The sequence below is a fragment of the Rhyacophila brunnea genome, unplaced genomic scaffold (genome assembly GCF_057557595.1).
Source record: "Rhyacophila brunnea isolate RB1 unplaced genomic scaffold, BYU_Rbru_1.0 scaffold_22, whole genome shotgun sequence".
Lineage (NCBI taxonomy): Eukaryota > Metazoa > Arthropoda > Insecta > Trichoptera > Rhyacophilidae > Rhyacophila > Rhyacophila brunnea.
Genome location: NW_028232882.1, coordinates 3,342,768 through 3,369,996, shown reverse-complemented (window position 1 = coordinate 3,369,996; position 27,229 = coordinate 3,342,768). Strand labels below are relative to the sequence as shown.

Below are 27,229 nucleotides of genomic sequence, written 5' to 3'. Positions count from 1 at the left end.
CACTGGAGTTTCATTGTCAGTATCCGATCCTTCAGACGTCTCTTCGATGAGAGAACAAGAACTTTCTCTTAAACTCATATTAGCCTCATCCTCACAATCAGTTTCATCCTGACTATCAGTCTTTACAGTTTTATTTTGCCTCTTTGGTTTAGTTGTCCCTGAAGTTTTCTTCTGTCTCTTTGTTTTGGTTCTTCTATCTGACAGTAAATATAATGCTCGCTTCATCTCTTTAGCCCTTTGCTTCCTCTCTTGCTCTTGCTTCTTCAACTGTTTTGCTTTTTCTATTTCTTCCAGTCTATTTTTTTCAGGGGTATCTGTATATATTCTCGATTTTCCTGGTAGTTTTCCTTTCTTCGACTTTTTTAACGCATTTCTGTCCACTCTGGGATAGGGCCGGATAATTTCTGGAGTTATTAATCCTACAGTTGATGAAGATGCAGGTGCAGTTGTAGGTGATAGCAAGGAGGGTGATACTGGCGCTGAGCTCCATGGAAGATCTTGTTGAGTAATCTCTGTTTCTGCAGGTAGAGTTTCTGGCACATTGGCATCTTGGCCCGCTGTAGAAGTTGATTGTCCACCTTACGTAGATTCTAACGGCTGCATCTTGCATCATTGCATCTTCATCAACGTCTCCTGTTCCGGTCCCCTTTTTCACATATATTCGCGGCATGGTTCTGTAACAATAATATTTTTGGTGAACAATCTTTCTACTGCCACGCAGTTAGGAATGGGGAGCATTCGTACAGTACGAATCTACCCCACTCATAACTGCACGAAGGTACCCCAAACCGAGAAATCAACAAATTAATTGAAAATAAAAATAACCGCTATAGTTAGCCTAAAATGACTATTTACATATTAAACAAAGTTATCACTTCATAAACTATACTAAGTCACTTATAACATTCGTGTAAAACTTATAACAGTTAAGCGTGTTCAAAAGTGAATACAAAAAATACTTACGTAGAGCGAAAACACCTATCGGCGTGCTCCGTCGAAGCTGTTGGCCGCACTGATGCCCTGCCCCGCGGTTACACTATGCGTATGAGCGGGAGTCTTACACACAAACGTGAGCACGCCAATGAATTGGATAGTGAAGATATCGCCACTGTACGAATGCTCCCTGTGTACGAATCCTACCTGCTCTCCCCTATGTAGCAGTAGTCCATAAAAAATAAGCAAACTTTAAGTAACAAAATTTGTTGCAATTTATTTTCTAGTCAAAATATTTTTTTACTGTGCAGACTTGATAAAAAAGCAGTAAGCACCTACAATAATTGTCTGTTTTTAATTCACGAAAATATCAACAGAAAATATTCATTTAATTAATAAACACATTGATAGAGAAAAAAAATATTTAATGAAGTCAAAGACGTTTGTGTCGTTTCTGAAGTAGTGTATACTACTTACCCCGATTTTGCTTAGCACAGCCAGTATGTGCTACAAATTTAAACATGAGATTTTCCTAAGATGAAATATGATGACTATTTTATAAAAGAGTAATACAAGAAATTTGGTCGATCTATTAAATTATAATAAAAGATTACTTGGGTTGCGTACATAGAATAACAAAATGGTATAAGGAAAACGATTCACTCGCCATGTTAAGCAATAAAGACAATTCAGGTAAATAGTCAAGCAATGAGATTCCCATTGTAACCATTTTAATTTGAATTTTACAGCGGTCTTCTGTGCTATGTCCATAGTGAGGTTTTTCAGTTAATCACGGCTACAAAAATGTTATTATTATATTAACTCAAAAGAGCATCGCACAAACTTGCATTTACGCAATTGAGACAGGCTCATGTTTACGCAAACTATGTCAAACATTTGATTAGCACAGTATATTTTTCCATTTCAGTTGTCATGTTTTCAAATTAGTTTGACTGCCGAGATAAATAATCCGGGATCCTGCTGATAAGTCACGAGACATATGTGATAATTAATTATCACATAGGCATACCGCAGTCACAATCCCTTGTGGCTGAGAGTAACCACTAATGCTTGCCATAGGTCACATGAATGTTTAGCCCATGTATTCACTATTCCTGGTTACCACAATGACTGGCCAGACATGTAGCAACGAATTGCATGCGTAACAGACATACAGAATATGGTTACTACATGTGGTCAGTTCATACACATACACTATGCCATAATACGTGTGAATTTAGATATTAGACCTGAAACAAACCTCTTTCGGATCTCATTTCATAAAAGCATCAAACTTTCATGACAAAAGTGGTCTTCTGATCATGCCAAACGAATGGGCTTAGATCAACCAGGCTGAAAAGATTTAAATACGAAGACGTTTGGTCAGAGTAGTGTTGGGATACCCAAATTGCTGTAATTGAATATAAAATAGGAAGCATCCTGGATTAGAGGAATGTGTACAACTTGAGAAAACCTTGGCTAATCCCGGGCTGTTACGCCAGAGTGATATGCGATGTGGAAAGAAAAATAGCTCACTATAGATTATTTACATTATTATTATTCTTATTTCCATGACCACAAACAGTCTGCCATCTTGTTTATTAAGTTACTAATGACAACGAACAAATTTATCGCTTTCTTTTACCGATCTGTTTCACTGTGTACACAATCTTAACATGCTTTTAACTGTCAACACAATTATATCTATATTTTCCTTGCACCTATTCCCATAAATGTCTTTATAGTACACCAACCGATGTGTTCAGCATAGTTTCTTGATGCCTCTAATGCAGCAGCCCATACTGAGCTGGAACTCAGTGTCAGATTTCAACTGGTGCAGGTGGCTTTTGATGGGTGAAATATTTGTCCCAAGCCACTCTTCAACTGTGGGCGGGTAGAATATCTGCTCCATGTGAGTCTTTATGTAGAGCTCTATCGAATTCGCTTCATTCAGCAGTCTATTAGAGAGAAAAAAACTAATTATTGTGTGCAGCTAAGAGTCAATAAGAGTTGGGAAATGTTCCTAATGTATACATATAAAAAATAGTGCCTGGTGGAGCGATAAAAACAAAAAACTAAATGAAAATGTCTAAAGTGTAATCGACTAACTCCCTCGTAATCCAATTTGTAAGAAATTAGATTATGAGGGCTGCAGGCTGGTGAGGTCACAATATTCTAAGTAATTTCCTCGATTGATGCGTATTTCTGTGATTGTCTCATCGCTACTACTACACTACTGTCGTTGGAACTTATGGACTGTTGTACATAGTGTTACAAAGAAAAAAAAACAAAAAAAATGGAAATTCAACTACATGATGAATATAGGTAGCTTTTTAAGTATAGGTAACTATATTTTTTTTGTCCCGCACTTGTTTTGACACGTGCCACTCGCCAGAAATTGTCAATTGGTCTTGATCATGATCTCATGATTTTCCCTTTCTCTCTCGCTTATATATAATAAGGTTACGAGCTCATTTTTCTATATTGCAAAGTAAGATTACTTTTATCTTATGTATGATATTTATTTAATTAATAAAAATGTTTTGATATTTTAAATTGGCTTTTTTTTAAATCCCCCATTGATCATGAAATTTCACTTATCACAACCGTGTCCAAAACACATCCTCCACGATAAACAGGGGTTAACTACTGTATGTGTGTATTATTATTATGATCAAAAATAATTTTGGAAAACCACCTTTAAAGTATAATATTGAAGTAATAATAACTTTATGAAGGAAATGCAAAAAATTACACTTACTCAACAAAAAATAATTTTGTTTTTTTGTTCCGACCAAAAATTAGTAGAAATACTGAAATTTCTATAGAACTTGTGAACGTCATTTTGGCTATGGTATGTAAATAGAATGATTTGGACAGAGTTAAGCAATTGCAGATCTAGCGACATATCCAGAAATAAGTAAGTTATAAATGACAGTTATGTAGTAACGTAATAAACAATTAAATGAAATACTACAAATAATAACATGGTTAAATTATTATGTTATTAAATCCAAGTAATATATTTACTCATTGATTGCAGGAATCAAGCACTGTATCTGCATAGGATTTGTGTATCGACTCTGAACCTGCCACGGATTAAGCCACGTCTGTACCCTGTAAATAAATATATATTTTCACAAAAATTATGAGTTTATATTTGATATTTTACGATATGTGTTTCGCTCACACAGGTGGAGCATGAAAAGATTTGCGATCGCTTGGGTTCTATAACTGGTGGAGAGCAAAAGATCAGCCTACTTGATGTGATTGCCTAAGCCATTTGTTTATTGCTGCCAGACAAAGAAATAATTTTATTGTAATATGCTAGAATCGATTGTTAAATTTAATATCACTTTGTTTTATTAAAACTTCACAATACATTCAACTCACAGGTCACCATAAGCGAGGCCTCTATATCGTTCTCTCAGTCCTTGAAAAGCGGTGACTCCGCCGTGAACCTGCCAACCGGGGAATTCAGACTCTTGAAGCGGCAGTACAGCCGATGTGGACGGACCTCCATTACTACCGATCCAAACTCTCAAACAAGCCAGCAATATCGGCAGCCCACTAGGTAATAGCTCACATAATGTCGCATAGTGATCATACCTATGAGAAAAAAATATTTTTTAATTTGTTGAAAGTGCATGTCGTCTACCATCATGTGACGTCACAGTAAGCTGCCGCTACGGGGAAAAAGTGTGTAATGTCGTTTTTCTTGGTGTTTAAAATGTAATCAGACTGATGCTCCTATCCCGTAGCACATTTTGAACCTTTAAACGAACATTGTCAGTTAGCAAAATCTGCCGAAATCACCAGAACAACAATGAGGTCACCTCACATTGAACTGCATTGCATCGACACCTGCATGACTCTTTGAACGTTTTTATCATTTTCTACATGCCTACACTTTTTCGACTGTCATGTCAAAATCACATTTTTTTTTGTTTTTAGCGGTTGGCACTATGTATTTTCTATAAGAATGTTGTCTGTTATCTATGGTCTGCAGGTTGGGTTGTGTTCAAAATATTATCTATGGATGTCATGTCACAAGTAATTTTAGAGAAAAATCTTTTGTAGACTGTTAAAATTAATTGAAATTAGCATGAATAATTAATAATAATTTAAATTACTAATACATTATAGTTGGCACTGTTCATCAGTGTCATTCTTCAGTGAATTTACAGAGATGGTGATCGTTCAAAATATTCTGCAAAATGACGATTGTCGCCGCGACAGTAGGCGACATGCACCGCAATTTGATCACAACATTATTGTTTACCTATCATTTACCTCCATAACTTAGTATTATCGTTTGTGGTTTATATTTTTGGTCTGTGAGTAAATTGAGTGATAGCTTTAAGGAAGGAAGTTTACTTGTCATGTTCATTGGAGAATGTTAAGTTTGATTGTGTTTGATTTTTCTATCTTATGACTTTTGTTTTACTTTCATATTGATGGATTTTGATCCTGACATTGTAAGAAAAATAAACCGTATTAAAATGGAGGTTGTTATGATTATTGCTTGTTGTTTCCCATCCATCTAAACATTAGACTATCGTACACACATATCTACCGAAAGGCAATTCCGAGCCGCATCGTACAAATAATAACTTTAATTTGAAATCAATGTGTTTTATTTGATTATCAATAATTTCACATGTGGAAAAATTTTGGTCTTAATGTAAAAAATAATAACAAACCTTGACCAACCGGTGAACGCCATTCCCATAAACCTTTGTATTTTGCTTCCATTCAGTTCAATTTCATTCAGCCAGGCTTCATGATTACTAATATGATGTTTTACATTAGGAAGAGTCTGAAATATTTAAACAGCATTTTGAAACCAATTAATAAAGATGGTTACAAATTTGAAATATCTTTTAAATATTTCAGTTGGTAGAATTGAATTTTAATTAATATTTCACGCTGTAGCAGTTGTAATATCACATTTTTTAAGCATAAGCACATTTTTCAACAATTGTGTTGAAGTAAAATTCAGCACAAAATAAAAACTGATAAACTTTTAAGTTGATTTACCTTGAATCGCAAATCAGATAAATTAATCATCTTTTACCTGGATTTATTAGATTATAATAAAATTAACATATGACAAAAAATTAGATAGATAAGAATCATGTAAATACCAACACTGACCTGACAACTACCGGTAGCTCCTTTGAAAGCCGAAGCTGCCCATAAACGAGGAAATATATTACTGTACTTGTCCCATAACAATGGTCCCAATTGGAAATGCTCTCTTGAACAATAATGCCAAACCATTGGCTCTACAAGCATTCCCATATCATACTCTGTAACAAAATAAAATAGCTTTAGAAATAGTGCTTATATAAAAATAAAGTTAGCGGTTTTTATTTGTTGTTCGAAATGAGAAAGCTCTTGACAAATCCTTTGAGGTTTACTGTTGGCTGAGTGACTCTTTCACGTGCCGTTTGTTGAATTTTAATATGCTGGCACTCATGACTTGTTATCGTTCTACATTTTGGTCCAAACATTACCATCTCCAAACGCCGTATTATGAGCGGCTATATAGTTAGGTATAAATGTATTTGTTTATTAACATTTACTTAGTAGAATTCCATCTTATTATTACAAACACTGATATTAATTAAATTATATGTTGCACAAATCGGCTTTCTATTCCAAAACGATCATATCTTGGCTGCTAATTTTATAGTGCTGAATGCAGTGTAAAGACTTGAGCAGGAGTCAGAGGCGTAGATATACTTGGAAGTACGGGGGGATCTGTAATTATGATATAATAAAAGCTATAGTTACAGCTATTGGTTACCATGCCATAAATAATTTGACTCTGCTCAAGTTCTTCATTTCAGTTTAGTCATTATTTTAGGAATTATACTATAATAAGTATTTTGGAAACCGTATCAAGATAATTAACATAAATAGAAAAAAAAATCAACTGATCAATCCAAACCTTGCAGCACATTGACGTCAATATTCCGCAACATGTCGTCCCACATGATGATTTTGATATGGGGATGAGTTTCTTTCAGGAATCTGGCGACTGCCGTTACGTGGTCGAGAAAAAGTGCTGCCTTCCCGTATCTGCTGTCCTGGGCTCTTTTGGAGCAGCTCTGACAAAGACCCATATGCCACACCTGATGAAATGAATACATAATATCAGCTCGGTTAACACATCACTCCTGAAAATGACATCAACTAAGAAGTTAGCAGAAGAATTACATTGGCAAACAAATTCAAGTCATGATTCCTGTCAAAGAAAACTAGAATAAAGTCCCACAAAACTTTAATTAGGCCCGTTTTGACCTATGGATCAAAGTCAAGACCTGAACAAAAACAAACCATAAGTGCGAATGAGAAAGCATTAGGCACGCTTATATCTCCGCAATATGCGTTAGAGTACGATAGAATTTCTACGGCTGAAATAAATATTTTTTTGAAACGTCGCCGGTAAATATTGATTTGAATGATTACATTCATTTAAAAACTGCGAGCACATGTTGCTGAAATTTATTGTTTTTGTGTTAAATATAAAGTTAGTGATAATTATTTTTAGTTAGTTCAGTAGAAAATATGTTTAAATTTGGTAGCCGTACTGAGAAGCAACACGATGATATAACGTTTCATAATTAAGTTAACAATAATAAAATTGAAATTCTACTGTGCGTTATACACAAGAAACACACCTTCATTTTGCCGAACTATAGCCACTCTCTTTATATACCAAGGTACGATGAGAGTAAGCTGTAAATCTTTGAAAGAAAGAGCCATGTGCAATGATGGTAAAACCATGAACTGTACAAAGAGTAATCACCCTGTTGTCGCACTAGTTAATGTGGGTAAGCCCCATTAGACAGGCCATATCTCAAGGTTGGAAGACACAACCACATAAGATCTTTCACTCTAACAGTATTGGAGAGAAAACAAGGATCAGGACACTTTGACTGAAGTGGCTCGGCTGTGTAGAAAAAAACAGCATTGCTAAAGCTAAGGCTGCAGAGACGCTCAAGACCCAGATTGAGTTGTAGCCCGATGATGATAATGAGGATGATAATGAATACCTACGTCATGGTATATTTTAAGACTCGTGCCACTAGTAGTGGGTGTAGGTCCATAGCGCCCTGAGCTACTGCCAAATATGGAAGCCTTCTAAGAACAATTGTGCTGTGTGGTAAATTGCCATTTGGTTTTAAAACTATAGCAACAATTATGTTAGAAGGATTTTTAATGCTTCATAAAAAACCACCACTGCATGCCATAACGTCACACCAATTACAAAATACTGCTAAAGCTATCTACAAACAGTAATCGAATAGATGATAATAACCTCGTCAGCCCCGATGTGTATGTACTGCAGTTGATTGGGTCGATGCAGGGCGAGCACCTGACGCAGCATGGAGCGCACCAGCGGAAGCGCTTCGGGTTTCGACGGGCACATGGAGCTGGGAAACGACTCCACCTCCCGCAGACCACTCCATTCCGGCTGTTTCAGGACAAACTCCAGGTGCCCCAGGGTCTGGACTAGCGGTATCTGAAAGTGATAACATCACTCATTGGTCTTGGTCAAATTCAAAGTTATTTATTTACATGTTATGAACATTACAGATTATAAGTTAAAGACGTTCACAACGTGACATAAAAAGAATAAGGTAAATGAGCAATATTATTCAAATGAGATGAGAGAGCAATTTTACCCTCTCAATTGGCATTAGATTATCAATGGCAGTTCTGCGAATAAACAATCGATACTCTCGATTTCTAAGATATGGCATATATGACACACCAGTCAACATTAGCAAAAATGGCAGAGTGCTCATTGACACCACATAATATAAGCCACACAAAATACATAGCCAAATAAAGACCACTTCTAACTTTTTGACTACAGCATGTAAGTATAACTAAGAGAAGGCACGAATATTATACATACACCCACAAGTAAAGAATTTTCAAAAATTTCTTCTATACCATTTTCACCTAAAGCCGTACTTCAACTGATACGGGGCCAAAAAATCGACCTACTCTCAAGCCAGCTTCGAACTGAGGAATTATGCCTGTCATTATTTCTCTTTTGTTATGCCATCAGGTGGGTGTCAAAACTTAATTCTATAAATACGTCGAAATCTATTCAAGTTTACTTTGTTGTGACACACAATAATCATCTGTTGTCATGTTAACACTGGCTGATTGCCAACGGAAAATAATATTTATATTATATTTAAATTTATTCTTCGCACAAGATTTTAAAATAATATCTAAACGTGGCCTGTTGATCACCACCTCATAGAGTGAGAATACTCGCTGAAGCCATAGAAGCGGTTAATGTATCTGCAGTTGCAAATGACTAATTTAATAATAAATAAACAGATAATTTTAATTATCATCATTAGGCTTAGGATTTTTAAGTGCTTAAAAATTAATAATAGGTACCTAAAATATGTAGATATAATTGGAAAATATGTTATTCAAATTTCATAATTATGTATTAAAAAACAAAAATAGGTGCTAAAAATTTAAGTAAGTATTACAATAAATCATATATATTTCAAAAGTTTAATTTATTATTTATTCACAAACAGAAAACGCTTCATTACAATAAAAAATAAAATAATTCTTCAAATTTTCTCAAGTGAATTTGATCGTAGCAAATTTGGAATGGAAAAATTTCTTTCCACTTCTACAGATGTTAGTATTACGTATGTAAATGAAACTACATATTTCTGAAGTAGAAAAAATTTAAACATCTGAGGCATCTGATGGATTTTCCAAAACAGATTTAATATTCTGCAGCGTTTGAATTCCAGTATTTATGTGAAATTATGTAAAAATATGTGCTTAAACCTAGAATATGTAAAAATATGTAATTATCCAAAAATATTTAAGAATAGGTGTTAAAAAATAGGGCTTAAATGTTTCAAAATTGTCTGAAACAGATAGATATTTTTGATATTTTGTTGTGGGGCCGCCGCTCAAAAACAATATTTAAATACCTAAGAATCCTAAGCCTAATCATCATCATTGGGGGCACGTCAACACTGGGTGGGTCCTGGCTTTTTCACTCTAACAAGTCCTTCAAGCTATCAATATCCTTCTCATCAATATCCTATCAACTCGGCACCCCAAGCATACAGCAGTCATTGGAAGTACCATCACTATCAGTAATGCCAATTTATTTAACCACGGCAGTATCAGTATTCAGCTTCACATTTTATTTAGTTAGACACCACATTAACAAAAAAAACGTATTCTTCAACATCCTTGTAATATACCAATTGGGTATTCAATAATTCAAATTATCTCACCACAGTCAGACCACATTCTGTTGCAATATCCACAATATGCCTGGCTTCTTCCAAAGTGTAGGGGGCTCCGGTGGCTGATGCACTCTCCGATAGCCCACCTAGCGGCCGCAGCTCTCTGACATAAGGAAATGTATCTTCCCATTCAAGGAGAATACCGGTCGCTCCCCAGTCCCGTAATGTAGGGAATAACTGAAAATATTAAACATTTACATTGACAATTATTGACATTTTTATTTTATTTTTTTCATTTATTAAGGAAAACAAACAGTTACATATTGATTACAGAAATTTAAAATATAATAATAAAAAGTTATTGCAACCAGCAAAGTTTCCATATATACATTATAATATAGTTAAGCCTAACAAGATAGAGAGTACGAATAACATAAATATAAAGAAATTACATAAGAAGATTACATGAGAAAAATGAGGAAGAATAATGAATAATTAAATGATATACAAAAGAAAAAAAAGTAACATAAAAAATAAAAGAATATATATATATATATATATAAGTATGTCTAAGGGCAGTTAGTGAATCAAACCGTCCACAAATTACCGGAGTTACCTGATCATTTCGACTTATTGGCTCATTTGTCACTTACTTGATCATTGTCAGGTATAGATTTATATGCAGTTGTGACCAGCTCGACGAGCTGGTACCGTAGGTACCTATAACTCAATTTGATAAGGTAAGTGATAATTTCGAAGGCAGTAAATAGGCTCCTATATACTTTTTTATCCCTGAATATAGAACGTGACTTCGTTGATTATTTCCGTTCATTATTAATCGCCTTTAGCTGATCGGAGAGTGCGACGTTGCCACTGCAAGGAAGAGGTGATAGGAAGGTGAGACGGAACAGGAACGGTGCGTGAAATTTTATAATTTCAATGATATGCGAAAATATCCTTTGCGTAAACTGCATAAGAAATATTTTTTACTGTAGGTACAGGTGCTGGAGACGGGTCCATTGTTTACACCTGAATGAAGTGACACCATTATCAAGACTATTCAGATAGGCCGTTTGCCTTTGCTTAAATACTATACATATAGATGAAGACAGAATACATTTTCTTATTCGTTGAAACAATATTATGACTTTGTATACTTATTATTAATTGTAATATTATAAATACTTTGAAAACCCTAAGTGGGTTTTTAATGGATATCAAAATACTTTTAGTATTTTGATACTTTTTTGCTTAGTATTTGGACTAGAAGTCATTTCAAGCAACGTTTCGATTCTGAATTGTTGTCTTTCACGATATTGAGAGTATCCACCGCTCCGGAACTTGCCGCAAGTATACTATACTATATTATTTTATAGTAATTAAACGTAAACTAACACAAATGAATCAAATAAAATTGACTTAGCACACCGCGTTCGAACACGCGATCTCCGGATTCGTAGCCGAGAATCTTAACCGCTCGTACACAGAGGTCGTCAAATGATTTAAATAGCAAAAATAGTGCGTAATAATTGTATAGACTACATTTTAGTAGATATGTGCTTAATTATAAGCATACTATTAAAGTTGAAATAAACGGCACGACCTACCAGTTGTTTTATTTTTTGTTTGCTTGTATTGATCCAATATGAATACATAAATACACTCAATAAATAAACATCTTTTGAATAAACCATTTCTTTTATTTAATGAATAATTCACAAGATTTTGAGAATGTAACATTCCATATATTGAACATACATAACTTGAAAACACCTCAGATATATACCCACTAGAAAATTTCATATTTGAAAACAAATACGAAACTCGACGAGATTTGAACCCGTATAACCATTGATTAATGCATTAATGCAACTTGGCGCGACATGGAAATTTCGAAAATAATTACTTATATGTAATCAAAATAATACCTATCACTTTACTTACACACACGCATCACTAAAAGGGTATTTTGCTTTTCACTTGAAAAAAGAAAAATTTTACAGTTCGTGCACTATTGAAAAATTATGTGAAAAATGTTTTGTTTTGGTACCTGTAAATTTGACTGTATTTAGGGTTTTTAAGACATTTTGGCTCTCATGTTTTTTCAAATATTGCATATTGGTTAAAATAATAAAAAATATAACTATTGATAAATAATATTATAATCTGTTGTTTTTTTAATGATTTGGGTTGTGTTATTGTAGGTAGATACATAAGCTAGATAACATTAAGGGCCTGCTGAAGAGCCCGCCATTATAAAAAGGACCTCGGCGTCGTAACTACGTCAATTTAAATCGATCTTTTCGCAAAAATCACTAATCATCGGAGATTTTATTTCAAGAAATATTATTATTATTACTGATAATTTCTGCTGGGAGAATTATTATTATTTTATGAACACCTGCGACATGAAGCCGATCAGAAAACAGGGCTGTCAAAATAATATTAAGCATTCATATTTTTTAAATGTTAATTTCATCATGGTTTTTAATCAAACCTGTGCAAGTACGTACTGATAACTTGGGTGGATTTTGTAGCAAACATACTATTGATATATATACGGGTATATTATTATTATAACCCAATTCAAATTGAACATAGGTTGATACTCAAATACTATTATAGTATGTTTATGATTTCGAGAAAATAATACGATGGTATAATTAATCCATATCAATTATTTGAAAACATTACATTCGCACTTTGCACAAAATTACAAACACATTCGAAGTTTGCCGCACACGTACAGACCACGTGATATTTGTTTACGCAAAATCGTCGCTTTTCAAAATGGCGAATTTGATTACCAGATTTTACTGCGATGAATCAGTATGTTCCTTTTTGTCTTTTTTTATTCGTAGGTTTGTTTACTATGTACACCGAGAAATTTCCATTTATAAACTCGGAAACGATTTTTACAGAAGAGTTTTGGAATATAATGCAACCAAAACTGGAAAAAATTCTATCATGGGTGTTGACTTCCTGAATTAGCTAACCCCAGGTCCATGCCACTACGTGAACCACAGTGGATATTAAGCCATTTCCACACTGGCAACAAGTTGCTGGCAACCTCATTAAATTTTACGATACTTACCATAATTGCTTAAGAAATTTTACAATAATTATCGTAAAATCTAACGAGGTTGCCAGCAAATTAACTTGTTGCCAGTGTGGACCCGGCATTAGATGCACAAAACTTAAATAACATATATTATAAATAAAAATTTAAAATTATAAATATATATTATGATTTATGTCTTCGACAGCCCTGATGAAATAAATGTGAAATATGAGTCGGATCAGTCACAGAGCAAATTTATTAACACAAACAACTTTGACACGACCTTTTTATATTAACTAGTAGACCAGATATTATGGACCACATGTTAAAAAATCATATTTTCAATTCTCAAGGCCATTTCTGTAGAACGTCCTCTTAAGATCTTCGTTGTTTTTGAGGTTTGCATTTATCAACAAAATAATAGTACAAAACAGGCATAATCTTCACTGTCTGGAAAGCCCACGAAAATACTCTTGGTATTCCTCTGGTATGTATTGTAACGTTGTCACTAAATCACGATATTTTAATTTAGAAATATGATTTCTTTGGATTCCTAATTATTATAGGTATATCAATTACATGAATTCTTTCTATTTTTCGTCGTTAACCAACTACCATAAAATCATTTTCTTCAAATGATGTTTATATAAAAAGAGTCTCTCAAAATCATCTCTTCAAACGTGAAACCACGCCATATTGTATATGGGAACTATTTTACCACACAATGTTTTTTTCGTAATATAAATTAAATGGTGCATTGGGGTTATCATATAAAGATGCGAATGATTTAAAAACCTGAAACGTCATTGATACAACGAATTTCCGCATTCTTTGACAAAATTACACCAGTCATTGAATGTGAAAATTCTCATCGTAGACAGTTTTTTTTGCTCTATTATGCTTTGGCCATGGCCCCACATCCCGAACCGGGGCCCCATGCCAGGATGTTTGGCGTGCCCCTTTACCTATCACTGAGGTTAAGGGCAGTATGATGTTCTACAGTAGTATTCCCCATATCCCCAAATGATATTCCGTAGAATCCCTGGGTTTGGCGAGGTAAAATGAATGGTATTCTGTGTATTTTTAGCGATTTTTCGTAATTTTTAAATAAATCCACTTGAATTATTGAGTTGTTGGCTTATTATGAACCATTGATCGCGACCCTCTTTCACGGTAACATAATAACATGCGACCCTTCTACATATTGGATAAATAGCCAGTTATATTAGTCAGGAAACACACTACAGATAATTATAAAATAAAATTCCAAATGTGAATTATCATCAAATTTAGATAATTTATTATATCACATCAAATTGCATCACATACATACAAATATTATAAAATCTTGGGTCAGGTTGGCGCTAAGGTACAGATTTGGATTTCGCGTTATACACATTTTTATTTATCTAAAAAATCAAAAAAATGAATTATTCAAAATCATTTGAATTTGCGCTGCACAAGAGAAAAACCAATAATCATAGGGTGAAAAACATAACCATAAAATAAAATTTAATAATAAGATGGTGTGGACGAATTATTTTTTTGCATGTACCTACTTACCTTAATAATTAAGGTACAAAACACCGTACACCACGCATGTAAATCATTCATTTAGGTACAATACCTATCGTCTTAATCATTTCTAAATACTTTTATTCATGATTTTATCAAGATACCGACTAAAAAGATATTTTTCTTATCGATAGTCAAATTTCATTTTTCAAAGCAACAAACTCATTCCAAAATATATCAACTGTATCAACTTGATTTTTTTTGTAAATATTCAAATACTTATAATGTTAGTACACAAATTTTAATTTTATTTATTTTTCTAATATTATTATCTTGTAATTTACATTCAAATATAAAATGGTCTTAAAAACTCTCATCATAACAATACAACAGCTGTAAACATTAGTTGAACAAAGCTAGCTCTCAAGATAATTTGGCAACGTTGCATGAACGAACAAGTGTGTTGATCAAAATGATCAATGTAGAGACATTAAAAATAGATGATATTTTTTTGGGTATAAACATAATATTTATGGTTAAGTGATAGCTGACCATGTTTTAAATATAACGAAAAAGACAGCAAGTTGCTACCTCATCCATGTCATTATATATGACATGTGAAATAGTGATCGACGAAGGTCGTCTATTCACACATGAGCCACTAAATGTGGTCGGATATAAATATATATATGTATAAGTAAATACATTATATATCTATTTATACAAAATTTTGGAGATAGCATGTTTAAATGAAACAGGTGAATTATTAAAAGGATCAACGGTGGAGAAATACATATTATAATTTAAACAAGAGCGCAGAATAAAGGAGTTTTGTGCATAATTAGAACCGCTGCGACTGATATGGAACAAAGTTTGGTTTCGCGTAAGGCCATCCTCCCACGGCGCAACTTATGTCCGTCGGAACTGAAACTAAAATTCCAGCCAGTATCTAGCTAATGTATTTCAATGGCGGCTCGCTGACGGCGAGACTGGAATCTCTCAGCTTCAAAACGGTCGCGAAGAGATGCGACATGCTAGTCGCGCGGTCTCTGAAGTTTCCAGTCACCGTAAAACAGTGGTACCAACATCATTAGATTTCGGTGAAAAATCATATTTTCTTACCAAAATTGGTTAAATGTTAATTGGAAAATCAAAATAACCTTATGTAAACGCTGCAGCGCGCGTGTTGTCAGTTTTTGTACAACACGGTTGATAGTTAAGTTTGACAGTTTGAGGTTATGTAATTATTATTTCAACTGGGTTTCAGTGGCGCCGTGTGCGAAGCATCACATTGGTCAGTTTATGAGTTCCTTCATAAACCAGTTCCATCAGATTTCAGTTGCGCCGTGGGAGGATGGCCTAAATCTTGATGGGCAATGGAAACCCACCCTTTCGAGTAGGTTTGGCGAGTCAACAAAACCATTGATGATTTTAAAAAGAAAATATTGATCAGATATAGAACGTCGACTTTCCAAAGATGGTACCATAAAAGTTGCAGCGGTCGAAGTAGAATTAGATAAATCATAACAGTAGGCTTTAAAATTAACGTGCTTGCGAAATCGCTTTTGCACCGCTTCGAGCCGATTTATATATGTAACGTACTGTGGATTCCACACGACAGAGGCATACTCAACTAAGGATCTAATATATGAGAAGTAAAGAACCTTCAGAACATCAGGTGATCTGAATGGTTTAGAGATCCGAAGAATAAAACCTAGTAATTTTAATGCTTTATTGATAGTTTCATTGATATGAGCGTTAAAATTCATCTTATTATCCATTATAACACCCAGGTCATGTATTTTTGAGCTGCGTTTCAAGGGCTCGACTCCTAGTTTGTATTCTGTGTTGATGGGGTTCATACTTCTGGAGAATGTTATTGACGAGCATTTGTTGACGTTTAGATAAAGGTGATTCAGTTGACAGTATCTATACAGTCTATCTAAGTCAGATTGTAACTCAATACAATCATTGACTGAAGAGATATTTTTATATATTTTGGTGTCATCTGCATAGATGGAAAATTGGGAGTTAAGAAAACAGGTGTTCATATCATTAATACATAAGATGAATAATAAGGTACCAAGGTGGGACCCCTGCGGTACTCCAGATGGAATGTGTATAAAACTGGAGACGAATCCTTTAATTGCAACAGCTTGCGACCGATTTGAGATGTATGAAGAGATCCAACGGAATAAATCCCCGTGAATCCCCAGGGCCCAGAGTTTTTTAAGTAAGATGCAGTGATTGATTTTATCGAAAGCTTTAGAAAAGTCCGTATATATAGCGTCCACTTGTGTTTTACTGCCCATAGAATTAAGTATGAAATCAGTGAATTTGAGTAGGTTACGGAGCGTCTCCTGAAAAAACTATGTTGATTTGGTGTGATGAAGTTACGTAGAGCTGCAAAAATATGGTCGGAAATGATCTTTTTTAAAAGTTTGGATATCGGTCTGTAATTAGTAATGACGCTTTTGTCCCCACTTTTAAATATTGGAGTAATTAATGCTTTCTTCCATACATCAGGAAAACATCATTTTGAAAATACCCGATATACTGGATAATTTGTTAGTTTGGGTTAGTTTAGGTTAGGTTAGTGAGATACCCGGGGTTTCAGCGGCTAGCTCAGGTGTCGGTCGAACCACGGATTCACAAAAAAATAGGAGAATTAAACAATTGGAGTGTAAATAAAACACGGCCTTTCGTGCTCGTAACGTGGTCTTCTTATATTTTCTTTATTTTTAGTTTTACAAATTATATTTGGGATTTTTACAGTTGTAGTCGTCAGGTCCGTACGATTTGAAAACCAGACGCTCACTACTTTCTTTTTCTTTTTCAAACTTCGCGTACCCACGCCGTCCAACAAAAAGGACTCTCGTGATTGGCCAAATTTTATCGCGTGATGTTTTTGATTTGACGAATCACGAGGACCACCCCGGCGCAGGCGCGTGGAAATTTGAACGTTGCCGGCAAGCGCGGCGAAATTTATTATATATGAATAAGTACTTATATTTAATCTTAAAATAATCTCTTTCATCCATCATCATTTATACTTTAAAATCTATCTTAATTACACCTCCGCCCAGTAAGTGATTTTCATGCACCGGACGAAGGCCTTTACTCATGAATAAGAAAAAATAAAATTACGTAGTTGAGCAAGGAATCAGATTAGATGTTTTATGAAGCCGTTTCTAGAGGTCAGGGTTACGTTTCGACTTATGACTACTAAATGATTATTTTACACCGAGAGAAGCCCGCCTGTAACAGGGGTGTATCATTAGGTTGGGTTGGGTTAGGTTAGGTTAACCTAACAAATAATCCAGTATATCGGGTATTTTCAAAATGTGTTCCGCTGTATTCCTCAGAACCGAACTGTACCAATACATATTACCCTCATAAGAGAGAAGAAGAGAATATATAATAATAATAAAAAACAAACAAGTACAACTTCATACAGAAAAATAAAATTTCGAATACAAAATACATAGCACGTCACTGAAAAAGTCTACGTCTTTGGGGAGCGCATTGACTAGTCTTACACCCCTCGCTAATGGTGCCTGGTAGGCTTGACACGAGGAAACGGTTCCGTCCCAGAATAAATCATGGCTGCGACCGCGTAGGTAATTGACAAGCGTATGTAAATTAAAATTCTTTAGGACACCAGCGGGTCTATTCTATACAAAAGGCTGCTTTCGTCCTCTAAAACCGCTAACTAGGGTATGTTTGTATCAAATTATTAACACGTATTGTAACAATTATAATTAGCCGGTATTAATTGTTGCAATAAATGATATATTTTAACGGCATGCCCCCTGCCTGTGCTAAAATTTAGAGCATGAGCGATAGAGAGAGAGCGAGAGAGAGACAGTTTCAACTGATTAACTGATTACAATACAATTACAATTATTATAATATTTCAATATAAAATGTACGTAACAAATACTAACACATTATCACGTTAGCACGTTAGCGGTCGATAGTCGCCTTTTGTATAGAATAGACCCGCAGGATTGGAAAGAATCCCTCTCGATAACAGGCAAAAATGTTTAGGAGTAGAAGTGACCTACGAGATTCAAGAGAGTGAAAAGTAAGCATGCCTTGTAGAAAGGCAGTCGGTAAATAATCATTTGACGAATTATCAAAAGGAAAATAGTTATGTCTTAAAATATAGACATGTCATTGACATATTTAGTATTATCTGTGCTATAAAGCAAATGCTTCAAAATAATTCGATTGTTTTGTAATTGGCGCATTCATTTAATAATTATTGATAACTTATCAGTGGTCTCCAAACTAGTTGAACATTCTTACAATTTATTCATAAAAAGCACGCATTTCTCGCGCCATTACCGATCAAGTTACATTTTGGATTTTCCTTGAAAAGATTCTCACGGCAGTCGCGAATATGCTCTTCAGCAAAAAAAAGTTTTGACTACAGATTTATATTATGTATATACGTCCTATAATAAAGATGGGTGTGTGATATTTCAGGACAGTGTTGTTTCAATTCTAATTTTTCTTTGCCCTAAAACATTACGTAAAAGCATTTTCTACGCCATGTAGAAACTGCCAACATACCTTTAGGCAGTGCCAACGTGTTTTTCAAGACAATGCAATAATAAATAGGTATACAATAAACAATTAAAAGTCAAACAATAACTACGTGGGTGATTTTGATATGGTGAATTGATCCAATTTCTTAGACATATTACATATGTCTTCAAAATCAATCTGATGACCACAATCCAACAACACAAAATAACAACAATAGCATAAAAGAAAATTCACCTTTTCAAAGTACGATATTTTGGGTGGAGCTCCCTTTAGATCTAAATGTATCAACCTGAAATCAAGGACGCAATAATCATTTAAATATATTTTTAAATACTGTGTTAGCAATTAAAATAGATAGTTTGTCGATCGATCACCTTTGAGTGCCGAACGATATGGATTCCATTTCACGATTAATTTGTAAATAATAACAATAACAAAAACCACCTGATCACAGGGAAATAAATATGTCAATTTTCAGAGCAGTGAGGCCAACCAACTGACCTAAATAAATATAATTACTCCTTCATTGTTCAGTTTGTTTATGGTTCATAAAGAAAATAAAAACAACAACAACCTATATCAACATAGGTAGATATATACCTATTCCTTCAAATTTAATTACCTCATAAATATTATCAAAAACACAAATTATTATATTTTTTATAAGTTCGATATTTGCACCATATTTCCATTTTTAGCAATCCTCATACAGCATTGGTGTGGTTAATTTTGGGTTTTGTTGAAAGTTCGTCGTTTAACCAATTTATTCTCACAACTTATTCAAAATCTACCACTTTGCTTTAAAATATTATGATTACAATTGAATCATAATAAATAACACTACAACAATCGTCACAAAATCATCACAAATCAAAGAGATTGAAAGACTGTCCAATCTCTTTGTCACAAATATTTTTTATTAATACTCTACCGTCTATGGTTTATTTGTATATTTTCAGTATCTATAATAGTCTATGGTTTATTTCGTCGGAAAATAATTATTGTGACCTATGGTTGTGACTTGTGTCGATTGCTATATTCCTATTTGCTGTAGATAAAATAAACAATTCGATAATAATCTGCAGGTACCTTTATAATGTTTACGTTATTGTATGCAAATCTGTCAATCCGTCATGTAGTACAAAGTATATTTTGTAGTTTTATAATGGAAATACAATATTGTGAAAAAATGTTATTTTGTTTGGGCTGTCATATTTTGGCGCGAATTTTCACAATAGATTGATTCTAACCTTAAATGCTAACATGAATCCGATGTAATTGTATTTTATATATATAAACAAAATTAGTGTCTGCAATAGATGGTGTATACTCTGAGTCAATCTATAAAATAATTGATTATAAACCCTGATTCTAAAAATAATTTGCTGTTTGGATTGATCTTACATTATAATGTGAATAAATGACTAGATCGTAACTTGGCATTTTGATTTCATCATACTTTAGCTTCATCATATTCGTAAATAATCTGTTATAGGAGTGTTTAGCAAGTATGTTTGGTTAATTCTATCGAACACTAATAGATTAATTTCCTCGTAGATCTTTCATGAAACGGGCATTAAATCATACGTCTCACGTATTGACAAAGTCTCCAGTCAGCCCCAAAATGGACAAACTGACGCTTCGGCCGTTTAGAGTGTCTATCGAAGGGAACATTGGATCTGGGAAATCCACCTGTCTGGAGTATTTCAAAAAATGGGACACTGTTGACATTCACCCCGTATGTGTATAATACCTATTACTTTTTTTATTATCATAAAAGAAACCAATGTATAAAAATACAGGCAAGATTACACGGTGTGATAGAGGCCGTCAAGCTAATGAAATGGCATGGTCCGGATGTGTTGATCGGTGAATAACAACTGCTGAACAAATGGAATTATACATAAACACCAAAACCCGCCGGGTGAACAGTCATCAAGTTTAACAGATATATGAGACAGCAAAAAACTAGGGAACGAGAAGAATGGAAAGAGCTGGGGATAGTCTTTATCCAGCAGTGGATTGACCACAGTTGATAATGATTTTACTTGTATATTTAGTGTTCATATCGACTATGCTATGCTGAAAGTCTGTTATGGTACTGTTCGGTTATACGAAATACAACGGAAAACGCATTTTGAAAATAGCTGATAAACTGGATTATTTGTTAGTTTAGGTTAGGTTGGGTTAGGTTTGGTTAGGTTAACCTAACAAATAATCCAGTTTATCGGCTATTTTCAAAATGCGTTTTCCGCTATATTCCGTATAACCGAACAGTACCTGTTTACTAATAATTTGCAACTTTATCAAAGAGCAGCTTGAATAAATTCATCAGATGTTTTTCACTTGCCAAAAAACAGTAGTAACTTCTCACGAAATAACTGTTTCTGATGCACTTTTGAATACACGAATAACTAATTTTCTTCACAACATCTTTTTGACTTTGAACCACTTGTAATTTTTAGGAACCAATTGATAAATGGAGAGATTTGGCCGGTGAAAACCTTTTAGGGTTACTCTACAGTGACATGCAAAAGTGGCACTTTTCCTTTCAGCATTATGTTCACTTGACTCGGTTACAAATTCAAACCAGCCAACCGTCATCGGATAAAATCGCTGTGAGGATGTTCGAAAGGTATGTTAACTTTCATGACATTTGGAATCCAAGTTAAGAGTATTCTCCTAATTCTAGACAGGCTTTTTTTTAAATAATTTTTGCTGTCCAACCAGTTTTCCTTGCAAAAATGATTTCCAAAAATCAATATCGCAAGTAATTTATAGTACGTTAATTTTTTTTTCTCCACAGGTCTGTTCAAAACAATAGATATTGTTTTATGGAGAATGCACTTAAAAACAATCACCTCAAGGAATGTGAATTTAACATTCTAAAGAAATGGTATGAAACAATGGCGAGTCATCTTGACATCAGCCTTGATCTGATAGGTATGTGGATTCAAAAATCTTTTTACATAAAAATTTGTTATATTAAAATTCAGGAGGTAATTTTCAAATTTGATTGAATTTACTTTTTGACAAAGTGAGAAAATGCAATATTGTCACTCCTTTTTCCTTTGTGTTTACTAGCAACAAACCAAACACGTCATCTATTTGATCACATTCATAATGTAAGGCATTTAACAATATTATGTCTGCCTTTGCGATGATGGGTAACCAGACAACACAGAACATGAAAAAACAGAACAGCGACAAAACAAAACAGCCAAAGGAAAAATAAAACATTCGTTTTTGTAGTATCTGTTTATCAATTAAATACTTATAAAACTTAAGTTTATAAACGAAATATATATAAACACTGCATGTTGGCCATTTGCGTAAAAACCTCAATTTATCTGCTTGATTTGAATAATCATGCACAACTATTGCCACTTGATTACTAAGGGTCTCATACACAGAACAAATAATAAATAGAATACCAATAGGCTATATTCAATACGCCGCATGGTGAAGCAGGCTTTTGAATGTGTGAGTGTCCTACGAAAATGAAGCACGCATTATGCACGTGCAATAGCGTGTGTAATAATACACCAACATTAAAGGAGCATAAATGCATAAACCGAGAGCGGTTTTCAGTATTCGACGTTAAACGTATTCTAGACACGTGTGTAAGTTTAACCCGGATTCATCCTTACTCGAGTCGGTTACCTGCTATCGCCTTACCCATTGTGTATTTCAGTTCCCATTATTTCTGAGTTCCCTGGTCTCATCCCTTTTATTTAACTTCAAGGTGACCTGTATGGGCATTGACTGATAATAATCGCTGGCAAGCTATATCTCGCCTTAATCCATCTAATAGGTTCCAAAAACTGGATGACTACAATGAAACAATGCGTTTTAGGTGTTATGAAAACTTTCACAACAATTTGTGGTCTTAGGACATCTTTCAGCAGCAGCCTCAAAATGATTCCTTGTTCTAATAATTGGAAAGAGAGGTGATCTTCCTTTTTTTATTTCTACACAATTATCAAGCATTTTGAACATATACATAGCTTTCCGGCAACACCAAACTGAGACCTGTTTAAGGCCTTCCAGCGATTAGGAATCCAGAAATTATATGATATGATTTTTGTTACGCCGTATTGAAAACCTGTGTTATTAAAAATCTATACAACCTTAGACTATAGATACATCTATACAACATATTATAGAGATACGACAATTTCAATATTAAATGTTATATTTTTCCTGAAAAGCCATAGTTATATTTATCGCTGTTCTGTTTTGTCACTGTTTTGTTTTTTCATGTTCTGTTTGTTCCATACAACATATTATAGAGATACGACAATTTCAATATTAAATGTTATATTTTTCCTGAAAAGTCATAGTTCTATTTATCGCTGTTCTGGTTTGTCACTGTTTTGTTTTTTCATGTTCTGTTTTTCATGGAACCACAATGATGTGATTGGTTGAAATAGATTTGATACTGTTTGAAAATAAAACTGCTGGATTTATCCACTATTGAAAGTTAGTCCCATGCTCAGATTTTTTAATCAATTTATGTTGACTTTGCTGAGTTCTGAAAATCTCGATCTGAAATACATACTCGTCATAATAGTTGATCATGTTTTTATTCACAATTCTGAATTTATCAAATACTACATGGCCACGTGACCAAAGACATGACAACCGTTTTGTCTTCTTTTTGTGAAGTTTTTTTGATATACATTTTTAACAATGTGATGCCATATTTTATAAATAATGAAAAATTCATAATATCAACTGTAGTAATAAAATATAACCAGAGCACACATGTAACAAGTGTACTATTGTTCTCATTATTCTATACTTGAGTCACAGTATAAGTTATGGGTACAATATGGGGCATTGTGTGCATAGATAAGGTATAAAATTGTGTGACACATTCTCAATTATTATTGATCATGACATATTTTAACAAAACTCCAAAAAACTGTATAAAACAGAGGTATTATACATTAGTACCTATAAAATTGCCATGGTAGTAAAAGAAGTGCATCTTCTTATTGACATAAGTAACTTGTTCTGGGATAATTGGCAGTATCAATTGAATGGGCTATGATTTTTTTGATGGCATCACACCATTTCACATGAATTTTGTTTATTTTTGTTATTGTTTGTCATAGTATATTAGTCTACACTACAGCCAAGTTCAAAAACAAGATTGTCAAGAGAAAAAAAATTGTCTTTGACATATTTGTTTTTAAGATAAGTACCATCTAGATTTCAATATTTATAGATTTCGTGTTTTGTTATTCAATAAATAATTCTTAATTTTTACCACGTTTTTATTAGCTCATGTTCTTGTTTGTCCAAGATTTGTATTGGACGATTGAAGATTTTTAACTAACTTCCCGACTCGCTAGACATTTGAAACTTTTAGAATATATCAGAACATGATTACAATACATTCTTTTAATATTTTTAGCCATCTTTAAGCAGAATTGAATTCATTTTCAGTTAATTCTGTTTTGTATGGAAAGTTATTTCGGAAAAAAATCGTAAAAAGTAAAACACTATTATTGGTTGATAAAGGGGTCCTAGCAACTAAATTATTAATATATACATGTGTTACTATGGAAATCAATATGAAATGTCAAAATGACACTTCAGTATTCTATATTTATTCAGTATGTCTATCAAGTACAAAAAAAAAAGTATTTATTAATACATAGAATTGTCAAGTTTATATGATTCAACAGAAAATTTAAAAACGTGGTATATAAATAGTTCTTTTTATCTTGTAATTATTTACTTTTATGTCCTGGTTTGGAAAAAAAGAATTATGGAAAGGCCTTGTCGGCATGGCGCATTTTGACTCGCACGCATTCCAGATACATGTGACCTCAATGAGCTGTACATATACACTTGCGCTGTGACGACTGTCGTGCGAGGTCGAGGTATCGATGACCTCATTGAGGTGTCCACATGCACTCGCGGCGAGACACGCGCCATGTAGACAAGGTCTAAGCCTATACATGAGGCATCCTTCATCTGTGATTATAATAGATAATAAGAGACCTAAGAACTTTTTAATTTACATCTGTTGACTGTACTGATTTGACAGTTTAATGTGTGTTTCTTTTAGTGTATCTTCGGACCTCACCTGATGTTGTGTATCACCGAATGATGAAAAGAGGACGGAATGAAGAAGCATGTGTACCTTTCGACTACCTCAAAGAGGTAAGCAGAAATAGCACATTTCTATTGTTTATTTGACATCGCTAAACCAAAAGGATGCTTTGTGACAATTTTCAACTTGAGAGCAATTTCAATAAAAAATGTTTCATCATGTATTTTTCACTTTTGAAACACTGAAAATGAGACGTCTCAAAAGAACATCGGCAAGAGTTACTCTTTATTAAAGTTACAGCTATTTTTGGCAGGGTATACATATAACGAAACCAAAAAATTCTTTTCAGTAGCGGATTAAATGACCAACATTTTATTACACCCATCAAATTGTTAAGTAGGCATTTTCTTTGCGGAATAATAATTTAACGAGTTTGTTTATTTGTGCAAAAAAGGTGTATATTTGCACAAATATTATTTTTGGAAGAGAGGAAGATGGGACCGACTGAATTTGCTCGTTATAAGCATTACTCGTTATATAACATTTTTCGCGCCACGTTCTATTCATGCATAGAACATAAAAAATCTGAAAACCATCGTAAAAATCCCCGAAACAAGCATACAAGCTGGTAGGTACCTACTGACTTCACAAAGCTTGGATTTTTTACATGCAATTTCAACCATAATATGCATGGATACTTTATCAATATTCTCGGCGAAAACGTCAGTTAGGTACTTAGACACTTAACTAGTGTCATAAACGTAATCCGATCCCGGCGGCATCAATCTAGCAGCACGATCGGATTTTATTGCTTAGGGTCGAAAATGTTGTTTTTGAACGATCAACACATTAACGGTTTTGCTCGGTATACCCGAGAAGTAGCTCATTATAAAAGTGAATATGTAAATGTATGGAGAAAATCATAAACTAAAATGAATGTTTCCTCATTGATATAATATAAAGTAATAAACAAGTCCGACTGTATTTATTTTTCATATGCTTTAATGTTTTCAGTTGCACGAAGCGTACGAAACCTGGCTTAACTCTGAGAATGTGTCATGTAAAATATTGACTATTGACGCAGACCAGAACTTGGACGATGTAATAGAGCAGCTGACTCAGCACACTCCTGCCATACTCAACTTAGATAGTAGTAATCAAAAAGTTTCACAGACTATCTGTTAACATTTTTTTGTTTTATTTTTTTTTAATAAATAATTAGGCTATCGATTTTCACTATCAATTCTCCATACGATTAATATGTGTGAAAGTGTGATTGAGAACGAAGTTTTGAGTATGGGATATTGACAGCGTCTTCTGATGATTAGTTTACGACTCAAAACAGCTTTCTTCGAGCTATAATTTAAGGCCTTCTGCCTATGGAGATACTCAATAGAGACACGACTGATTGGTGATTTAAGTCACAAATTGGTCAGTAATTGTTGTTTCGCACACGGGGCTACTCGTAAGTAATTGAAATCTTCTTGGTTTATGTCTGTTCCTCAGTTAGAGACCAGTCGCGCAGTGAATAAACGTCCATTGTAATACTTTTAGCGATGACGTCCAAGCTAGAGTTGCTTCTTCATAACTTTGCACTCCGGCTCTAGGATGAAAATGATGTAATATATTCTAAAAATATTTTTTTTTACATATATTATCTATTTATTTTCTTATTCCTACATATATTAATACAAGTGAATTTCATTTGATCTAATTTTATGCGAGGTAATCTGGCAAAGAGGCGTATCAGTGTAACAAAAAGTGCAAAGTTATAAGACGTAGACTCTTCTTAGTAATCTAATTTAAATTTCATTCCCCTCGTTAAGTGGCTCCATGTGCAGA

At 33.9% G+C, this 27,229-nt stretch overlaps 2 protein-coding genes across 4 annotated transcripts; one reads left to right on the top strand and one right to left on the bottom strand.

Moving 5' to 3' along the window:
• Positions 1-305: 305 nt before the first annotated feature.
• On the bottom strand, positions 306-19,816 carry LOC147069949 (hexosaminidase D-like). Of its 2 annotated transcripts, XR_015070969.1 has the most exons (12): positions 19,695-19,816; positions 19,555-19,609; positions 10,239-10,427; positions 8,264-8,467; positions 6,890-7,073; positions 6,091-6,245; positions 5,637-5,752; positions 4,327-4,542; positions 3,964-4,050; positions 2,688-2,891; positions 964-1,150; positions 306-674 (listed from the first exon to the last, which is right to left on the bottom strand). XR_015070969.1 is itself a non-coding variant. In XM_085949662.1 (10 exons), the coding sequence occupies exons 1-10, from the start codon at positions 19,721-19,723 to the stop codon at positions 2,696-2,698; spliced, it is 1,431 nt and encodes a 476-aa protein (XP_085805788.1). In that variant the 5' UTR covers positions 19,724-19,816; the 3' UTR covers positions 2,565-2,695. The 2 variants fall into 2 exon arrangements, 1 of the variants encoding a protein (XP_085805788.1); XM_085949662.1 differs by lacking the exons at positions 306-674; positions 964-1,150 and having other exon boundaries at positions 2,565-2,891.
• Positions 19,817-20,313: 497 nt separating this feature from the next.
• LOC147069948 (deoxynucleoside kinase-like) lies at positions 20,314-27,229 on the top strand. 2 transcript variants are annotated; one of them, XM_085949377.1, is made up of 6 exons: positions 20,314-20,405; positions 20,878-21,058; positions 21,786-21,955; positions 22,127-22,263; positions 25,403-25,497; positions 26,402-27,229. In XM_085949377.1, exons 2-6 carry the CDS (start codon positions 20,885-20,887, stop codon positions 26,570-26,572), a joined length of 747 nt encoding a protein of 248 aa, XP_085805503.1. In that variant the 5' UTR covers positions 20,314-20,405; positions 20,878-20,884; the 3' UTR covers positions 26,573-27,229. The 2 variants fall into 2 exon arrangements, with proteins under 2 accessions (XP_085805503.1, XP_085805502.1); XM_085949376.1 differs by lacking the exon at positions 20,314-20,405 and adding an exon at positions 20,454-20,594.

Coding starts and splice junctions, on each gene's coding strand:
- LOC147069948 (XM_085949376.1), top strand. Junction 22,264..25,402: donor CATCAGCCTTGATCTGATAG/GTATGTGGATTC, acceptor TGTTTCTTTTAG/TGTATCTTCGGACCTCACCT. Junction 25,498..26,401: donor CTTTCGACTACCTCAAAGAG/GTAAGCAGAAAT, acceptor TAATGTTTTCAG/TTGCACGAAGCGTACGAAAC.
- LOC147069949 (XM_085949662.1), bottom strand. CDS start 19,723: ATGGAATCCATATCGTTCGGCACTCAAAG. Junction 8,468..10,238: donor CAGAATGTGGTCTGACTGTG/GTGAGATAATTT, acceptor TATCACTTTCAG/ATACCGCTAGTCCAGACCCT. Junction 6,246..6,889: donor TGACGTCAATGTGCTGCAAG/GTTTGGATTGAT, acceptor ATTTTGTTACAG/AGTATGATATGGGAATGCTT.